Source organism: Lichenostomus cassidix, chromosome 3 (assembly GCF_008360975.1).
Source record: "Lichenostomus cassidix isolate B80296 chromosome 3, HeHo_3.0, whole genome shotgun sequence".
Classification (NCBI taxonomy): Eukaryota; Metazoa; Chordata; class Aves; order Passeriformes; family Meliphagidae; genus Lichenostomus; species Lichenostomus cassidix.
Window position 1 is genome coordinate 67,942,529 of NC_139483.1, and position 17,600 is coordinate 67,960,128.

Sequence of the window (17,600 nt, forward strand, 5' to 3'; positions counted from 1 at the left end):
TTGTATGAAGGCTAGACACAGCTGTGCCTTTAACAGCACAACCCCTCTGGTATTTTACATTTGGCATCTGGCATTTTACAAGCAGGGAAACATTTCTGCTATACTTTGGCCTTCTGTCATCAGAGAGAGGTGGAGATTTATGCCCTTTCTCTTTCTAAATTAGACTCCTTCAGTGCCCTATTTTATATTCTTCCTGACAGGTCCCTATTTTGTATAAAACAAAAAGTACTACTGTCACTGTGTTGCATGGCAAAAGCCCTTTCCAGCTGAGAGAGAAAACCCCTGTCACCAAGTCAAGTGGCAAGATGTAACTTTGCAGTGAAAACTGCAAGGATAAAATAACTTTGCCCAGCAACATATTAATTTCCAGCAGGATTTGATAAAATTATAATTCGCTGTCCAGAAAAAGACTAAAACATTAAACATATTATACTGAGAAAGTCAAAATAGGTCATTCAATCAGCGTTATTCCCCCTTCATTTCACACATAATACAAAGCAGTTAAGTAGTTTCTCTTGCAATTAGCATCATCTTTGTCTCCCTGGTGTCTAAAATACACTGGAGACATGAAGCTGCTCTAACTGTGCTGCAGCCCAGCCCTGCTTCCCACCATCACTGACTCCTCAATAAGTACTGAGGTGAAATCCTGTCTTCAACTATTTCAACAATGATAATTTTTTTTGTTATTCCAATTCCCTGGTCTATCATCTCAAACAATAGGCCTTTTTTCTCTGATTAAAAAGGAGTACAGGTGTGCTCAGGAAGAACCCCAGCCTCTCCAGCTGCTAATGCACATCCCACTCCATCTTCCAACCAGGAAGACTTGTTACCTGGCAGAGCCCAGAAGAAAGTGGGCTAAAAGCAGCCTTCATGAGGAATGGCAGGGTTTTAAGAGATCTTTCCTGGATGTGAGAAGTCTGACATATGCTTCAAATGCATTTTAAGTCAGAAGAATGTTGGAAAGATTTTATTTATGTTTCTAATTAGGTAAACAGTATGCTTCTTCCACCTGCTTTGAGCTACCCCACTAGGCCCAGTAGACATCAGATGTCTATGAACATACATCAGGTTGATTTACTCCCTACTGCTAGCTTACAGAATCCTTCCTCCTCCCAGTCCCGTATGCCACTACCTTATGGACTACACAGTTCCCCTCTTTTTTGTATGGATCACTATGGATCTTCAATCAAACACCTTCCTAAGCACACAGCTCCCTTCCCCACACCTTTATATAGAACAGTTCCTCATGAAAGATTTCTCTCCTACCCCAAGCATGCAAACCTTCTAGCACATTTTAATCAGAAGTATTTTTGCTGTGCATGAATCAGGATGCAAGAGCACTGGGGCAAGAAATAAATCTCAACATGCCATGGGAAGTGAAAATCACACTGTCAACATCATGACGAACATAATAAAAGGTCGGAGCTTTTGGCTGCTGCACAAACTAGGCTGGAAACCTCTGGCCCAATCCATGCAGAGCTCTGACATGACTTCCATTTGCGATTCGAAGATTTTAGATGTAGCCCACTTATCCAGGACACATATACAGCTGAGGCTACAAATTCAAAAAACGCTTCAGAGTTTTTACAGCTCCTCAGTGGCAGCATAAGTATCAGTGCCAAAGTTCTTCTCCTACAAAGGCACAGAAGGGTCAGCAGCCTCCCATTGTAAGTCTTGATGCATACTTAAGGAAGCACCATTCACTCCGAAACCTGACATCTCCAACAAATGGTTTTGAATTCCCCTATACAGTGAAACTCTTAGGCACAATAGATTGTGTTGCACAAAAACAAGGACAGCAGCTCTACTCGTCTCAACTTACAAGCATCTCAGGACACGACTTGAACTGGCGTCACCTTCTTGTAATAATTCCTGGAAAAAAACATTCTCTCAAAATTAGTCAAGGTCCAGAGCAGTTGTGCAGAACAAACAGTAAGTTATAGGCTTTCAGGAAACCACATCACTGCTCTCTGCACAAAACCAATCTGCAAAAAAGGTGATAATATGGGAGCCCGTGAAACACTCACAATAAGACATTCTTTCTTGAGCACTGTTCTCACTTGTCAGACGCCAAATTTTATGTACTAAGCATATCTAGAACTTAATACATGAAACTGATAAACCCTCCATGAAGTATTAGCAAATATATTTACACAAGATTGGGGTTCATACGAAGTCAGAAACTTTTGATCCAGATTAAGTCTCGCATTTGAAGGTATGTTTACACTGCAAATTTCATGTAAGAAAGTGGGGTTAACCTTGGTCACAATGTGTCTTTGAAGAGCTGCAATAGGTGTTTGAAGAGACAGTGTGGAGAGGAAAAAACCCACATACAGCAGGATTTAAAAGCATTGCTATGTGAGTACATAGTCCATGTTCTAGATAAAACAAATATGGCCCTGGAATTCAGCACACGTCCTAAAATTATTTCTTTAGAATAATACATTTATTCTTCTGCATCCTATTTTGTGAAAAGCATAGAAAGCAACATGACACAGCATGAGAACACACGAAGTTATAAGGGCAAATCGTCTCCAAAGTCAGAGATGCTGGCTGTCTAGACTAGGAGAGCAGATTGTATTAGATATTACTAGGTAATTAATACATTTTTAAACAAAGCTTTGTTTACTTAAGTATGACACTGTTACTAACACTCCCTGGTCATACTCAGTCGTCACACTGAGCTCAGGCTCAGCTGCGATCAGGATTTTTGGCACTGCTGGCTTGAGTCTGTCTAGCACTAATGCAAATGCATGCAGCTACCTTAACGTAGCCTTTAGCAGGGATGACATCCAGACCTGCTCTCTTTACTTCATGTACCCATGAGAGTTGCATTGTCATAAACTGGGCTGCATCCATGTAAACTTTTTCATCCCCAGTCCAAACTGAGTGGTTGCAGCAGCCAGGAAGCAGAGTGAAGCCCCAGTGGACACATCCTGATGTTTTTGGGTGCTCCTTTATCAGTCCTCCCACAGCAGGCTGCCGTCTGTCCTCATCAGTCTTTTGACTTATCTGCTGTCTCCCACTCCTCCAGGGTTGGGATAAGCAGATGTTACCTCCCTGTTCAAGTGCTGGCAAGCAGCCCAGACCTGCCCTTTTCTGCTCACGCGACTCAGGAGCCAGAAAACCTACTGAAAACTCTTTCCTAGGACTGAGTCCCACCCACTGATCACAATCCTGGGAGTGCCATGGCCTCCACTGCTCCCTAGAGAGAGCCGAAGATCTCAGAAGGCCAGGGATAGGGAGGCTGGCCTGAAGACACTGCAAGGCTGAGGGCTGAGCTACGAGGAGCCCCCAGGCAGACCCACAGCACAACACGGAGTGTGAAGGCAGCCTGAGAGGTAGGTTGCAAAGGAGAAAAATGGCTCCTTTGGCAGCACTCCTGCCTCCTGCCCTCATTCCAGAGTTCTCAACTGGATTTTGGCGTGGAGACGTCAGCACAGACCCACCCTTCACCTCGGCACGGGCAGTGGGTGAAGAGACGCAGCAGTGGCGTGATCCTGTGACTCAGCCCATGGGAATGCACCTGACTGTGGGCAGCGCTCAGGTGTACAGCAGCCCCTCACAGCCTCCTGCCCCCCAAAACTGGAGGCACACACTGCAAAGGCCCTGAACACAAGCTGCCAGTGCCACATGCCATCATCCTTGTTTCAAGTGGACCTTCCTCCACCAGTTCCTCTGACAATGATCCAAGGGCTGCCTCTACTCTTCTGTCCCAGCATGCACTGCCCTCACACATCTCTACATGTAGCGAATAGGAACTTCACCATCAGGGGAAAAATAATAAAGAAAAGCAAAATAATACCATGCCAAACAAACATGTTTATGTAAGAACCCAGCATTCCATAATTCAGCTCTGAAGTGCATAGCATGTTGTGATAGAGCAAGCAATCCACTCAATTTGTTAGCACAAATCTGTTACAAGTTAATTTTCACAAGGCATTTCTTTATTAGAACAAATCCCCAGAAAGGCATTTCTCCATCTGTGATATCTTACAAAAAGTATTTGAAAAAGTATTTAAATAACCTTTATTTTTAATAGGTACCAGCGTACAGATAAAGAAAATTGCCCCAGTAAGCACAGTCCAGGTAGGACATCAATGCTGTTAACTCCTGACCTGCCTCAAATTCCCTGCAAAGCAGCCTTACGATCATATCAACCCTTGAGCAAATGTACACGGTGGGTGGCTCAAAGAAAGGACTCTCTGGCTTTGCAGGGTGAGGGGGGCTCCTCCTGGATCTCACAGCCAGGCACAGCACCAGGAGGAACCTCTCTGGCAAAAAGCAATGGCAACACAGCAGTTCTCTTCTCTAGCCCTACTGGAAGGCATCTCCTTTGCTATTTCACACCAGGGATGAAGCAGAGCACTAATGCAATCACTCACTTTTTCCCAACTCCTCACACTGCCCTGGTGTGAGGGCATTTCTTTTTATCAGTCCTGTAGCCTGATCGTCTCCATGCTGTATCCCCAGCCAAAACTGCACAACATGCACTCCACAACTATGAGCCAGCCCTCCATCTCCCACAGAAGTGCACTATGAAATCCTGTGGCTGGTGTTACAAGTGGGAAGGATGGAGAAGGTGAAGTAGGATATAATGACTCTGGAGTCTCCCAAGACAGGAATGAGAAACTGGGGGATGGGGAACTGAGAAATGGATTTTTTTTTTAATATTGGTATTTGGAAATCAAACAAGTGCTCTCTGATTCTTACTCTCCTCACAAGTTTTAGACCAGTGATCTGTGACAACCCTTACCCAACACACTGTCCAGGAGATAACTTAGGTAATGTAGCTGATGAATACAGCAAGACATATCCTGCTGTTGTTGGAGATCACACTCTTCTCCAGTGGTGGGGCCTGTTCTCAATGGCTGCTGGAGCCCTAAGGTCCATCATCCTCATCCACACAGAGCGAAAGATGACCTCCTTGGAGGGCACCATAGTGTGCCCCAGCATCTCCTACATTCCCTCTCCAGCTTTGAACACCCGAGCTTTTCCTACACCTCCACCCCAAAGGGGCTGGGGTCACATCACCACAGGGATCCAGATGCCCTTGCAGTTCCTAGCAGGCTGAAAAGCATGGCACTTTCTCTGCTGCCTCAAGCAGACAAACAAGAGCTGTACCCACCACTAGCAAAAAATGCTGGGAAACATGCTAGTTTGCTTGGGAAGCCAAGCTGTTGTCAAATAAATGCCAAAAGCACACGGGCAAGGAGTTGTTGCCTGTCAGTGGTACAATCATGCCCCACATGCACAACTGGAGCATCAGGAAACTGGTACAGCCATGCAGAGAAGCATGGGATACCCCATCCTGACTTTGTCTGAAGCAAGTTAAAACAAAACATCTCACTCTGAAGGAAAATCCCCTTCTGTAGACAAGCCACTTTTTAATAGTAAGTGCTAAATGGACTATTCAAGCAGGTAATTAATGTTAATTAACATATGTCAGGCCATAAATTGGCTAAATGCACCTTATTTTCCAAGCTTGGTGTGTGGCAATGCTCAGGAAATTGTAACAGAACAGTCTAAGTTTGTAGAAGCACCAAAAAAAGAGCAAATAAAAGGTTAAGCATAATCTTCACTTAACTCATGGTGTGCTGAGCCAGCAGTACCGAAAACTGCGTGACTATGCACATTACTTGAACACTTCATTTTGCTCCTGAACTGCTGTGCTACGCACATATTGTCAGTCCCAAGAAAAGCCACATTAAAAAAAAACCAAAAAAACAAGCAAACAAAAAAACCCCAAAACAACAAAAAAAACCCACCAAACAAAAAAAAAAACCAAACAAACAAAAATAAAAACCAAAAAAAACCCCCACCCAACCCTGCAGCTCCCCAGATGCTATGTTATCAGGCAGGCATTTATTGGGATCGTCACTACGTTTTGCAGGACCTGGATGCACCTCCTGTCCCAGGACCTGGCCAGGATGGCACCCTTTCCAGAGCCGACTTGAGAATCACAGTTTTCCATGGCAAGGGGGAAAAAATCAAAGCAGTAGGAGGATGCTCAGAGCTTGCCCTTCTCCAGACAGGGTACCCTCCAAACATAGAGGGCCTCCTGCCTTTAAAACAAATTAATATTGCCATGTTGTAACCCTGCCCTTGGGCATGTTTTCTGTGACAGACATAGTAGCAAGGCTTTTTTAAAAAGTGGGAGAGAAACAAGAACATGCAGAGACTTTAGCCTAAGTAGCAACTTGCATTAGGAAACACTTTCAGTTTCTCCTTTGGCAAGCCGCCACTACACCAAGACCCACTTTAATTGCATTGCAAATAAGGAACAATCCTCACAAAAGATTTTCCATACTTCCACGCAAAATAGCTGGCTGCCAAAATCTAGCAGGGCACCTTTAGGAGGCTGCCACCTAGAGAAATGCTTTGGCTGCTTATCCTCGGTTTTCGATTGTCTCCAAGGCAATTCCCTCGGCCTCCCTTTGAAGGCAGCACACGCACTGTAGTTTTCTGGGGTGGTTTCGCACTTGCTCACCCCATCCACCCCAGGTGAGCTGGCTCAAACCCACCCAGCCACTGCAGGAGGGTGTGGGGGGTCTGCCCCAGAGCTGCCTACCTTCCACTCCGGGCTTCTACTTTGTCCTCCCTCATCAGCACAAAGAGCTTTCACAAAACCACCCAGCTAACCCTAATCACTCGCCTTTCTAAATGCACCAGCACGTGCCCAGCCTCCCCTAATCTCCCAGGATTACAGCAAAGTAGTGTAGCACCACCAAAATGACCCGAATACAAAATGGCCTCGCAAGTAAGATACCGCTCGCTTCACCAGGACAACACCAAGCAGAGGCAGGATGTCCCAGGGCAGCAGCGCCAGGACTCCTCCCCAGCCTGATAGTCTGAGTGTTTTTTCAAGCCAATACAATACCATGGATATAACTGCCAGTAAGGTGATTTAATTTTTATTAGCATTAACTGTGTACTTTCAAATACGCAGGTAAGAGTAGAAGCCAACCTCTGACTCTCAAGCTTCCTATTTTAAATTTTAAATACGTACCAATATTGACACTAATAAACCTATTACAGACAATGTCAATGGTTGCTTGGCTGTTTTAGGTAACATTCTGTCTCCGAACAACGGAGGGACTTTGATTGCGGCATTTATCATGCAGGTCTACCTGACGGCATTACTATCCAGCAATACCATACCATCGTGGACTGGAAGTTTCCCGTTCACACCCAAAGTTAAGTTCATCACAGCCTGTGATTCTTTGCAGCTGAACACATTCACCAAGGTGATGTGTTTATGTCTGCATTTAACAAGTCCTTCAGCAGAGGTGCTCCTCTCTGTCACACTGTGGATCAAACAATGTCGGTGATTCTGGGAGAGCTACTTGGTCTCTCTCTCACTGCTCTAATAGCTGTCACCTGCCTGCATGAGCTGGAGAAAAGTGAGATCTTTGATGTACATTACAGATATAAAATAACAACGTGTGCTAATATCTGCATGGTTTCTACTGGAAAGTTAAAAAAGTCATTTGTTGCTGTGATACTAAAGTATACTCCTCTTTGATGCAAGACACTTGTTATCTAGTGGTTTCAACCACTGGAACCACACATCTCTTTACACTGCTTAGCACAAAAGTCACTTACAAATGTTTCTGAGTATTTTGTTAAAGCACAACATAGTAAGGCTTTGATCAGGTAAGATGCTTAAGCAGCAAGTTTAAGCACACAAGTAATCCCAGTGAAGTCCCAAGGATCCATTCACATGCTTAAACCCGTGCTCTCTTTGGTAGATCAAAACTTAAAATAATCAGGCTACAGCTTGTAACTCAAACCCTTCTGTACAGATGAACAAGGCAACCCAAAATGCATTTTTAAAAAATACAATAGAAGGCTGGAGAAATTATTCTTGCAAGCAGTTAATTGGGAAATAGAATCTTTAAAGAACTAAAAAGAAAAAAAAAAAAAAGTTGATAAGTCAGCAGAGGAAAAAAAGAAACTGATGCAGACTCCAGTTTGATGTTGCCACTCCTGATAAAGACATTGTGTGCCAGTCCAAGGAAGGAGAAGTAAGGAGAAAGAGAGTGGTATGGCTTCCTTCTCACATCTTTTGCATGAAGATAAAAAGAGTCCAACACATCTTGCATATCAGCATCTGGCTAACAGATTTAGACATCTGTCTGCATCACTGGCAAATTTCTCAAGCCTTTTCAAGTCTCAATAATTAGAGAAGAGACTAATGCATTTGCTACACTGAAGGGACTGCAGTCCTTCGGTACATACTGGCCAATAAAGCATGGCAAGGAATGATGGAATGTCCATGTACAAAGTTTACAAAAACTTCCCCTTCAAAGTAAATAACCCAGAAGCTAGTGTTTATCTTTTGTGGGGAAGATGAATACAACAGGTGTAAAACAAAATAGGCTTCTGATATGAAAAACAAATCAAAGCAAATCAGCTGCATTTAAATTTGGGAATTGCTGGTTTCTATGTATAAAGGACGAGATTCATAGTCTTGCCATACCATTTAACAAAGAGGAAAATAGTCCCCCTAGTGTACTCTTCATGTAGGAAAGACTGTTTCACAAGATAGTGCTGCAAGAAATTACAAAATAACATTATGGGAAGAAGTATGGAATTACTTAAGCCATAGAGAAACTGCGCACCTCCACTACATACACGACAAAAAGGTGTTTCAGTTTCCTATTTCAAGATTATTGAGGGAAGTGAGTGCTGCACCCTAAATACCTGGGAGATAAAATTCGGTTTTTAAGTCAGCACACTAGTTTTGTGACTGCGGGACTTCGATTGGGTAACAGATACCTGAATTAGGAAAGATCTAGTCATCGAGGAGTTCTGTACCTGGAACAGTCGCCTGGCACAGTGCATTTCACAAGGGTAAAACTAGCTCACCCTGGGATCTCTTCCCCACTCCAGTGATGACGAACATAAATAGTGACTTTCCCCAAGTATGAAAGGCAGGAGGAACGTGCACGGAAACCCTCTCCAGAGGTTTGGAAGTGTATGGATTGCACCAAACCGGGCTGCCGTGGCACACAGAGTGTCCGGAGCGTGGCACCTCTACAGTGCTAGACTGTACACTACTGCCCTAGCTAGCTTCAGGCAGCATTAGGTTAGCCAATGTCCCACCGGGGCCAGGGGGAGGGGGAAGCAAAGGAGATGGTTGGGAGGGATGTATTGGGCAAACCTTATCCGAATTAGCGGAAACGTAATATATGCCTTCCTAACCACATCTGAAATATTCACTTCTGCTTTAATGCCCCAGGCAGAAAAAGAAAAAAAAAAGTGATAGTTGTAACTTTAATTTATAGCTCTTAAAATAATTGTTTTGAGGAATATAATCCCAGCTATGTTTACGGATTATGGTATTCAGCACATCTCACTGGAAACAGTATTAATATTTCATGTATAATAATACATAAGGTAACAAGACCAAGTTCTCTTCTTCCTTTGTTTAAAAAAACAATTTTCCCACTCATTGCCAGAGCAGAATATTGTCAAATGTGCTTGCTGCCTTCAACGAAGAATTTAGCTGTGTAAAAATATTCTAAACTAAGATAAAAGCCTTCTAACACAGAACTATCTTCTGTTCATTTAAAGTCTCAGTGTAACTAGCAATCTGAAAAAGTCTAATGTGAAAAGCTGACATTAGTTCCTAAAGAATTATATTCATTACCTGTGAGGGAAACAAAAATGATAACATATAATGTGTTTTAGCATCAGGAGACTAAGATGGAGTCTCTGCATAAGAGTGTTGCTTCTGCACAAACTAAGCTACGTTCCAGTCAAGAAACTGAAGTAGTCCTCTTCTGAATGTACATGCACTTGAAAAAGAAACCCTAGCCTTGCTAAGGAATTCCATCTTGCAGTTTTAGATGCCTGGCAAATTACTAGCTCCTGACTTCCCCTTTGCTCCTTCCAGTATGCCCCTACCACCCACGCACAACTGCGCCCGCCGTTAACACGATCAAATGCCGTACCCTAACTTCAGAGACAGTTCACAATCATTAGAGGCAGAATTTTCTGCTACCAGTGCGCCTGCATCTCCTGAGAAAGGTCATCCTAAAGGCTTGTGAGAAACTTCTGAACTAAATTATAACAGAAGAATCTCTAGGGATCCAAGTTTTTAACATCTTAATTAGCTCCAAGTACCAGTTAATGCTGCTCAGCAAAGGGATCAATATCAAATTAACAGTATAAATTGTCAGAAAAATTATGATGGTATTAACTATACTAATCAATGTAAGCACTTCATGTTATGGCCCAGATTCTGCTTCTGCTGAAGTGAAAGGGAGTTTTGCCACCAAATTCAGCCAAAACACTGTCAGCCCCATTGTTTGGTAAGTCTTCGTTTGAATCAGATATTGAGAATTTACTGAAAATTCAATATACCAGATAAAAACTCTGGATTTGTCATAGCAGCTGACATCTAAAGCCACTGCTTCTATGTGAAACCAAACAACTTATGAAGGCACGGGCTGTTGGAAGATGTAACCCTTTATCACACTCTGCATCACACTTCTGAAGTCAGATCAAAACTGAACACCTAATACACACACAAAAGCTGTAAAAAGGATGTGTGGTTTTAAAAGTCTTGTCTGGAACTAGCTACACCACCGATAAACTTTGTGTTTGTATTTTCCCCAGCCTGAGACAAGTCTGTCAATTAAATGCTTCCTCTACAGTGCTCCATTTGGAAGGCAAAAATCGTAGAGCCGCACTTCAATTCCTAGCAGCGAGTCCTACTCAGGCACCGAAATACAAGACAGGGCTGCTAGTACAGAAACTGCCAGAAATGTTTCACCTATACAGTATTTCGGACCAATCTGTATACTGAAACTTATCACCTAATCCAAAGCTAGACAGATTCAAAGAGAAAATTTAATTTCCCTGTAAAAGCATCGAACTTCCTGGCAAATTCACCTTCAGCCATCCATTCAAAAACTCCGCGTCAGATGCCGCTAGTATCGGCCCTCAGCAGCAACTGAACCTTGCCGGGATTTCCTTTTGCAAACAGTATCGGCATCAAGCAGCACCTGCATTTCTGTAGGGCTGCAAGTACGTGACATTTCGGCATCCAACAGACGCTAATAGATGAACATGGAAAATGAGGAGAAAAAAAGCAGTTCTGGAAATCACTTCAAATGTGCTTTACGTGCAGTTCTGGCTCCTGGTAGGCCTTATTAGACTCTGTCTTGAGGGTAAAACCCTGTCTGCCTACAACGTGCTTTTGCACGCGCTGAGTAAACAAGCCACAAAACCAGATTTTTTCCCCCCTCACTTATTAAAACGGTAGTACTCTTAGCTGCTCACTGTCGCAGTGCTGGACAGAAAACGCTGGGCTATCAGTAGACGGTGCTCTCATACACTGGCACCACAGGAATCGCAAACCAAGCATTCCCGTGGCTGAACAGCCAATAACTCCATGCTTTGATTAACTTTATGAAGAAATGTCAAAACCCGAATTTCCCTCTACTGCCTTTGAGGAACACACTGGCAAAAAACCTAGGGTTTTCCTCGATAAAAATAATAAAGTCATTCTGTATTTGAGCTTTGAGACTCAGACGGACCATGCATAAAAGCAACTCTGCTCGTTTCCATCGTGAGTTACCTCTGGTGTTACTATAACTTTAAAAAAAATAAAAGGGAAAACAAAGTCCACACACCTTATAAATATTTTTTCCTTTTCCTTTCTCTCTCCCTGACCCTCTCTTCTTCTCTTTCCCTGCTTATGTGCTTGTGCATCAGAAAAGCCAGCTCCGCTCCAGCGTGTCCTCTGCCCTCAGAGTCAAGAGCCCTCACCGCTTGCACACAGCAACAGGAAAGAGACAAAACTTTTCTTAATCCCTCCCTTAAACAAAGCAAAGGCGTCAGGGCGACCACCATCAGCACGACCAGCACCAGCGCCCGGCGGGCTGCTGTCGGGGCCAGCAGCCAGCACCCCGCTCCGCGGCCGCATCCTCCACGGGCAGCCCGCCCGTCGGGGCGGCGCGGCGGGAGCGCCGCGGCCCCGGGATCCCGCCTCACCTTCCACCCGGCCGAGCTGTTGCTGTCGCCCTTGTCCTTGAAGTAGGGCACGCAGCGGACCATCCAGTCGTAGATCTGTGAGAGAGTGAGGCGCTTCTCCGGGGAGCTCTCGATGGCGCGGGTGATGAGGTCGGCGTAGGAGAGGTTGCCCCACGCGTTGCGCCGCGACGAGCACTTCCTCGGCGCCGCCGCCGGGCCCCCGCTCAGCCCCCCGCCGCCCGCCGCGGCCGCCGCCGCTCCCCCCGGCGAGAGGCTCGGCCCCTCCGGGCCGCCGCCGGGCAGCGGGGCGAGCAGCCGCGCCGCCTCCTCCGGCACGGCGGTGGTCGCCGCCGCCGCCGCTTCTCCGCCCGCGGGGGCAGCGCTGCCGACGGTCATGGCCGAGCCGCCCCCCTCCTCCTCGTCGTCCTCTTCCTCGGGGATCATGGAGGCGGCGTCGGCGGTCGGCTCGCCGGCGGGTTTGGCTGGGCTGGCCTGCAGCTCGGGCCTCTGCAGGGGCCAGGTGCAAGAGCGGGGGCGGCTCTGCGGCTCGAACTCGGGGTCCAGCTCCACGTCCAGGGGCGAGAGCGGGGCGGGGGGCGACGCCTCTGCCATCTTGGCCTCCCCCGCGGCCGGCTGCGGGGCGCTGCGACGGGGCGGGCGGGCGGCCGCCGACCCCGCTCCTCCTCCGCCGCCTCCTCGGTGCCGACGGGAGCCTAGCAGGCGGGGGACCGCCGGGCGGGCATGCCGCGCTCCGCTAAGGGCTGCTCTCCGCTGCGCCCCGAGCTCCGCTCCCCGCGGGCGATGCGCACGCCGGAGCTGGGAGGCGGGGGGAGAAGGGGAGGGAGGGAGGGGAAAAAAAAAATCAGATTAGGAGCCGAAGCGGCCGCGTAGGGCGGGCAGCGCGGGCCGGGCGGTGCCGGAGGTGCCCGCGGCGCTGCCCTCCGCGCCGGCGGAGCGGCGGCCGCTCCCGCGGTGCGTGTGTGCGTTTGTTTATGTTTCACTCCATGCGGATGCAGAAGTAGCTCCAGCGGGAACCGCGCTGTATCCAGCCGGGAGAGGACCCCCCCACGCCCCCGGCGCCTCCGAGCTCGCTCCTCGTCGTTTCCGCAGATACCTTGCTTTTTTTTGGGGGGGGGTTGGTCCTTTGCGCCCTCCCTCGGCAGGAGGGCAGGGAGAGGGGTCCTTTGGATTACGCCGAAGACTTTTTCCTTCTTCAAAACGCCCTAAAGGGAGCCGAAGTCTTAGCATACATCCAATTGCACACTAGCGTAAACCTGTCACTTTGCGGTGCCCCCAAGCCACACGCAACCAATCCCCCAAAATCTCACAGCCGACGGAGCATGGGGCAGGAGAAGGCTATCCCGGGGGCTGGTCGGTTAAAAAAGAAATAATAATAGATCCTCCTTCTTGCAAGCAAAAAGCAAACACAACGGGAACAAATCAAATCGCCAGTCTTCCAACAGGTCCAGAAGCTTTAAGCCCTCCCTAGGGTTGCCAAAGAGAATAGGTTTTGTTCCAGCATCAACACCACATTCATAACCTCCTTGCTCCTGCTGCTGCCATCTTGACAGTTTTTCCCCCCTTCACTTAAGTCATTGAAAAAGCGCAGGCAGACGAGGCAGGGAAAGCCACATCGGGAGGGGCGGGAGGCGGCGGGGGGGTGCCGGATCGACAGCCACCTCCACACCGGCAGCAATCGAGATCCGAATTCACGGGAGGAAGAAGCAGCGCTGCTGCATGGTTCCTGCTGCTCCTGCGCCTTCAGCTCCGGAGAGCCTTCCCTTTAAAGGCGAAGGATGGGAAAACGGCAGAGCGCCCGCTCCCCCTGCGAGCAGCCGGCGAGAGGCAAGCGATCCGCCCGCGCCCAGCCCGTCCGCCGCCGCAGCCCGCCCGAGCAGCCTGTCACCCTGCTCACCGCCGACCTCCACATCCCTCCTCCTAACAACCACCGGCAGCAACACAAAGTTATAGACACACGCAGGGAGCCGCAACCAAACCGCACAGCTCGGCACGGCCCGCCCACGGGCGGGCGGAGGGCGGGCACTGTGGCGCAGGAGCCGCCCCGACGGGGCGGGAGCGCCGGGATGGGGGGAGCCGCCGGAGCTGGGCGGGCTGGAGCAGCTGTCGGCACCTGGCGAGGGCAGCGCTGCTCTGCTCGCCGTCCCTGCGGCTCCGGAGCCCTATCCGGCCGGCCCGGTGGGAAGCGCTCAAGCCTCTCCAAGCACCCGGTAAATCTTCCCAAGGGTTGCATTAGCCCTGTTTCTTTTCTGTACTTGTTTCCACTGGTCATAAATTACTGGTGCACAAGGTATTCTGGTGAACTTCAAGATTTAGAGTCTAATTTAGTAATTCTTTGAAAATTTGCACTTTGCCTGTGGGTGATGCCAGGAACATGTTCAGACATGTCCACACGTGAATACAATCCGACTGTACTTCCTCCTTGGAGGCCATGCCCTTGCAGAAAGCCCTCCAAAGTAGCTCACTTGAAGTTAATTATGGGTTGAATAAAGGGGTGACCCACAAAGCCAAGGAACATAAAAGCTATTAATATGGATGTAGTTAAAAATACATCACATGGCAACTTATATGTATCCATTCTCACCCAGCTTGGTATCAACACAGATAGTGGACTAGATTTAGTCCAACAGTAGCATTGTCTCTCATACAGATACAGACAATCACATGGATTAAGAAGCAGGTGTGCTTCTGAAGCTTTGCTGGATAGAATTAGCAGACAAATTAAATTATTCTTGATGTATTTAGCATTATAGACAAACAGAGAGATTTGAAAACCATTCAGTTTGATTAGAAAACAGCCCTGATCCTGTATGCCCTGATCCTACATTCTGCTAAGTAAGGTTTAAGGCCCTAAGGGTCTAGTTAGGTTTTGAATTCAAGTGGCACTGAAGTTAGGAATAGTTTAGTGTGATTTTATTACAAGGGACAGCATTTCAGCATGCATACAATTAATCCCTGGTTATCTAAATACAGTAGGAGACACTGAATTAATCAGAATGAATGCAGGTTTGAGTAATGGAAATAATTTTCACTGCAACTCCATTTTGGGTCACAATGTTGTGTCCTCTGCCATGGCTTTTGCTGTAACGTGGCCCCTTCAGGAATGCAAAGCAGCTCAAAAAGACACCAGCCGCTCTGCAATTGTGACACTGGCATTCATGTATATGATTTAGCAGTTGGTAGGGAGGAAAACCACAGTGGCATTGAAGAGCCAGCAACCAAGTTCAGACAAAAAGGCGTAGTGAAAAGACGCTTAGTCCAACACCACATCTCCGAGGAGCCTTTCCTTGCGGCTTTCAGCAGCTAGCCAGAGAAGGCCAGCTGAGAAACTGCGACTGGTGCTCAGCCCTTTCCCAAAACCAGCTACTGCTTGGGGCTGATTTTGACCACTGCAGAAACTTCCACGTGGAGCGCTTCCTTAGGACATGAGGTTCCAGGGAAGCATAGCACTTTGACCTTGGGCTGGGTTACAAGCTGCAAATCTAGTCCTAAATGATATTATCATCTTCATTTATTTATTTAATTGGCATTGCATTACTCTAATGGCATTGCTATTAGGTCTCATTGTACTGGGTGAAGGCCCTGCACGTGGTAAGAAATGCTCCACTCCCTGGCAGAATTGCAGTCTGAATAAGGGAGGAGAGGGTGGGAGAAAGGAAATAAGTAAGTAGTAACCCTATTAAAAAGATGATGGACTGAGGCACTGGACAATTACATGACTGTACTGAGGTCATACAGGAAGCCCATGCCAGAACTGAGAAATAAAACTGGATCACCTGAGTGCCAGCCTTGAGCAAGATTATCTGTCCTCTTCAGAATTCACTGGTGTATCAGTTGCATGACCTTTATCACACGTCACAGTAGCAGTTCTTCACAGCTCCATGCCGCACGTGTGTGCCCATGATAATGCAGTTTGGGGGTGTAATTAAAACCACAATATAATTGTTTCTACACATTTTACTTACAAAAAGTGCATGAGCAAAACAGAAAGAGACAGGAGCTCTGCTTATCATTGTTCCATGGCTGGGCTCACTGAAATACCCATAAAAACTGATCAGAATTGAATCTAAAGCCTGCACGATTCTCAGTCTCTTCCCTTAAGTACATTAATGCCCCAAGGGTGGGATTTTCAAAAAAGCTCCATTTATGGGAGTTTTATCACTGACTTCAACAGGAATAAAGTTAGGCCAGCCCTCAGGCCATTTGAAAGCCAGCTCACTTACTTTGCCTACTTAGACTGCGAGTGTTTTAGGGCAGGACTTCGTCTTCCTCTGCATCTCCTTTTATCTACTATGGCCGCTCAAGCTGCTGTGGGGAGCATGTGTGCCTATCACGGTATCTGGATTATATGGATCTGGCAGGGTCACAGTCACATTGCAGCTAGAGAAGTGCAGGTGACATTTCTGGCTTCACCTCTCACACAAATATCTTACTGCAGAAGCACAGTTGGAGCTAAAGTTGCATGGGGGTTGGGAGACCGGGAACTTCTTTTCATTACAGGATTATGGACATCTCCTGTAAAGTGTACTGGCACTCAATAAACCGATGTTATATTGCACTTATGTTAAACAATGGCTGCATTGTCTATGTGGACCTCACACAAACAAGTTGTTTGGGGTTGTTTTGTAAGGCACCTGCAGCCTGGTCTCTGAGCAGTTTGTGTCCCCTGCAATAACCTTGTCTACACCTCCCATTCACCCTGTGAGAGAGCGGCTCCCTTAGTGGGTTTTTTTTTCTTCCCACAGTTCCCTACTGTGTCCTTTAAACAGAGACTGGGCAACAGGCAATAGGTTTTGCAGCTAATTCAGAGCAACCTGGATACTGGTGATTAGAAAGAAATGTCATTTATAAACCAGCCAACTTCATACCCTGAGACTTTAACTTTTTGACCCAATTAGACTAGAACTGGCTAATGGGTTTCACAGTTGTTATGGAAAGATTGGCTGACTGGTAGACACAGAGCAAGGCTCCAAATTGTGCCATGGAAACATGAAAGTTTGCCAAGGATGGCTACAGATTTCTAACTATAAAATTTTCCTCAAAATGGTGAACAGCAACTTAAAGATCACTTCAAGCTGGACTCCCTCCGCTTTATTTATGAGGCTTGCAATACCGGTATTTCCCTGAAATCCCTCTTCTTAAAATGCCCCATTGAAGGAGCACCTCAGCCTCCACTTTAAACTAATAGCCAAGTTCTTGATGCACCATAGATGGGACCCAAATATACTTCGAGGGCCAGGAAGAAAGGCAAGGGGTGGGGGGGAACCCAAAAACTATTTGCATATTTTAAACCCCTTTTAAAAACCTGCTCTTTAGGCTGACATTGCTCTAAAGCTTGCTTCATAATTCATAAATACTCAGGGGCACATGCAGGTATTGAGTTTATATCATTAGGGTGCAGTCAAACTGCTGGGATACAGCAAGAAACTCCACTTTTTAAAAAATTATTATTATTCATCTTGCATTACATGAAAGAATTTTGACCTGTGAAGATAGACACCTCACCCGCTTAGCTTAGGCTAGTCCGAGCGGCCAAACGCCGTTCTGCCCTGCCACCAACTCGTTGTGCAATGCAGTCTTGTCTACTTAAGCCCGTC

At 46.8% G+C, this 17,600-nt stretch overlaps 1 protein-coding gene across 1 annotated transcript in view; it reads right to left on the bottom strand.

Annotated features, from left to right (window-relative positions):
- The window catches only part of FOXO3 (forkhead box O3), an 86,315-nt gene extending 72,230 nt beyond the window's left edge, over positions 1-14,085 (bottom strand). Inside the window, exon 1 of the mRNA XM_085056198.1 lies at positions 12,007-14,085. Within this exon, the coding sequence (XP_084912324.1) occupies positions 12,007-12,597 (591 nt within the window). The 5' untranslated portion in view covers positions 12,598-14,085. The remainder of the gene's footprint in view (positions 1-12,006) is intronic.
- Between the last annotated feature and the right edge of the window lie 3,515 nt (positions 14,086-17,600).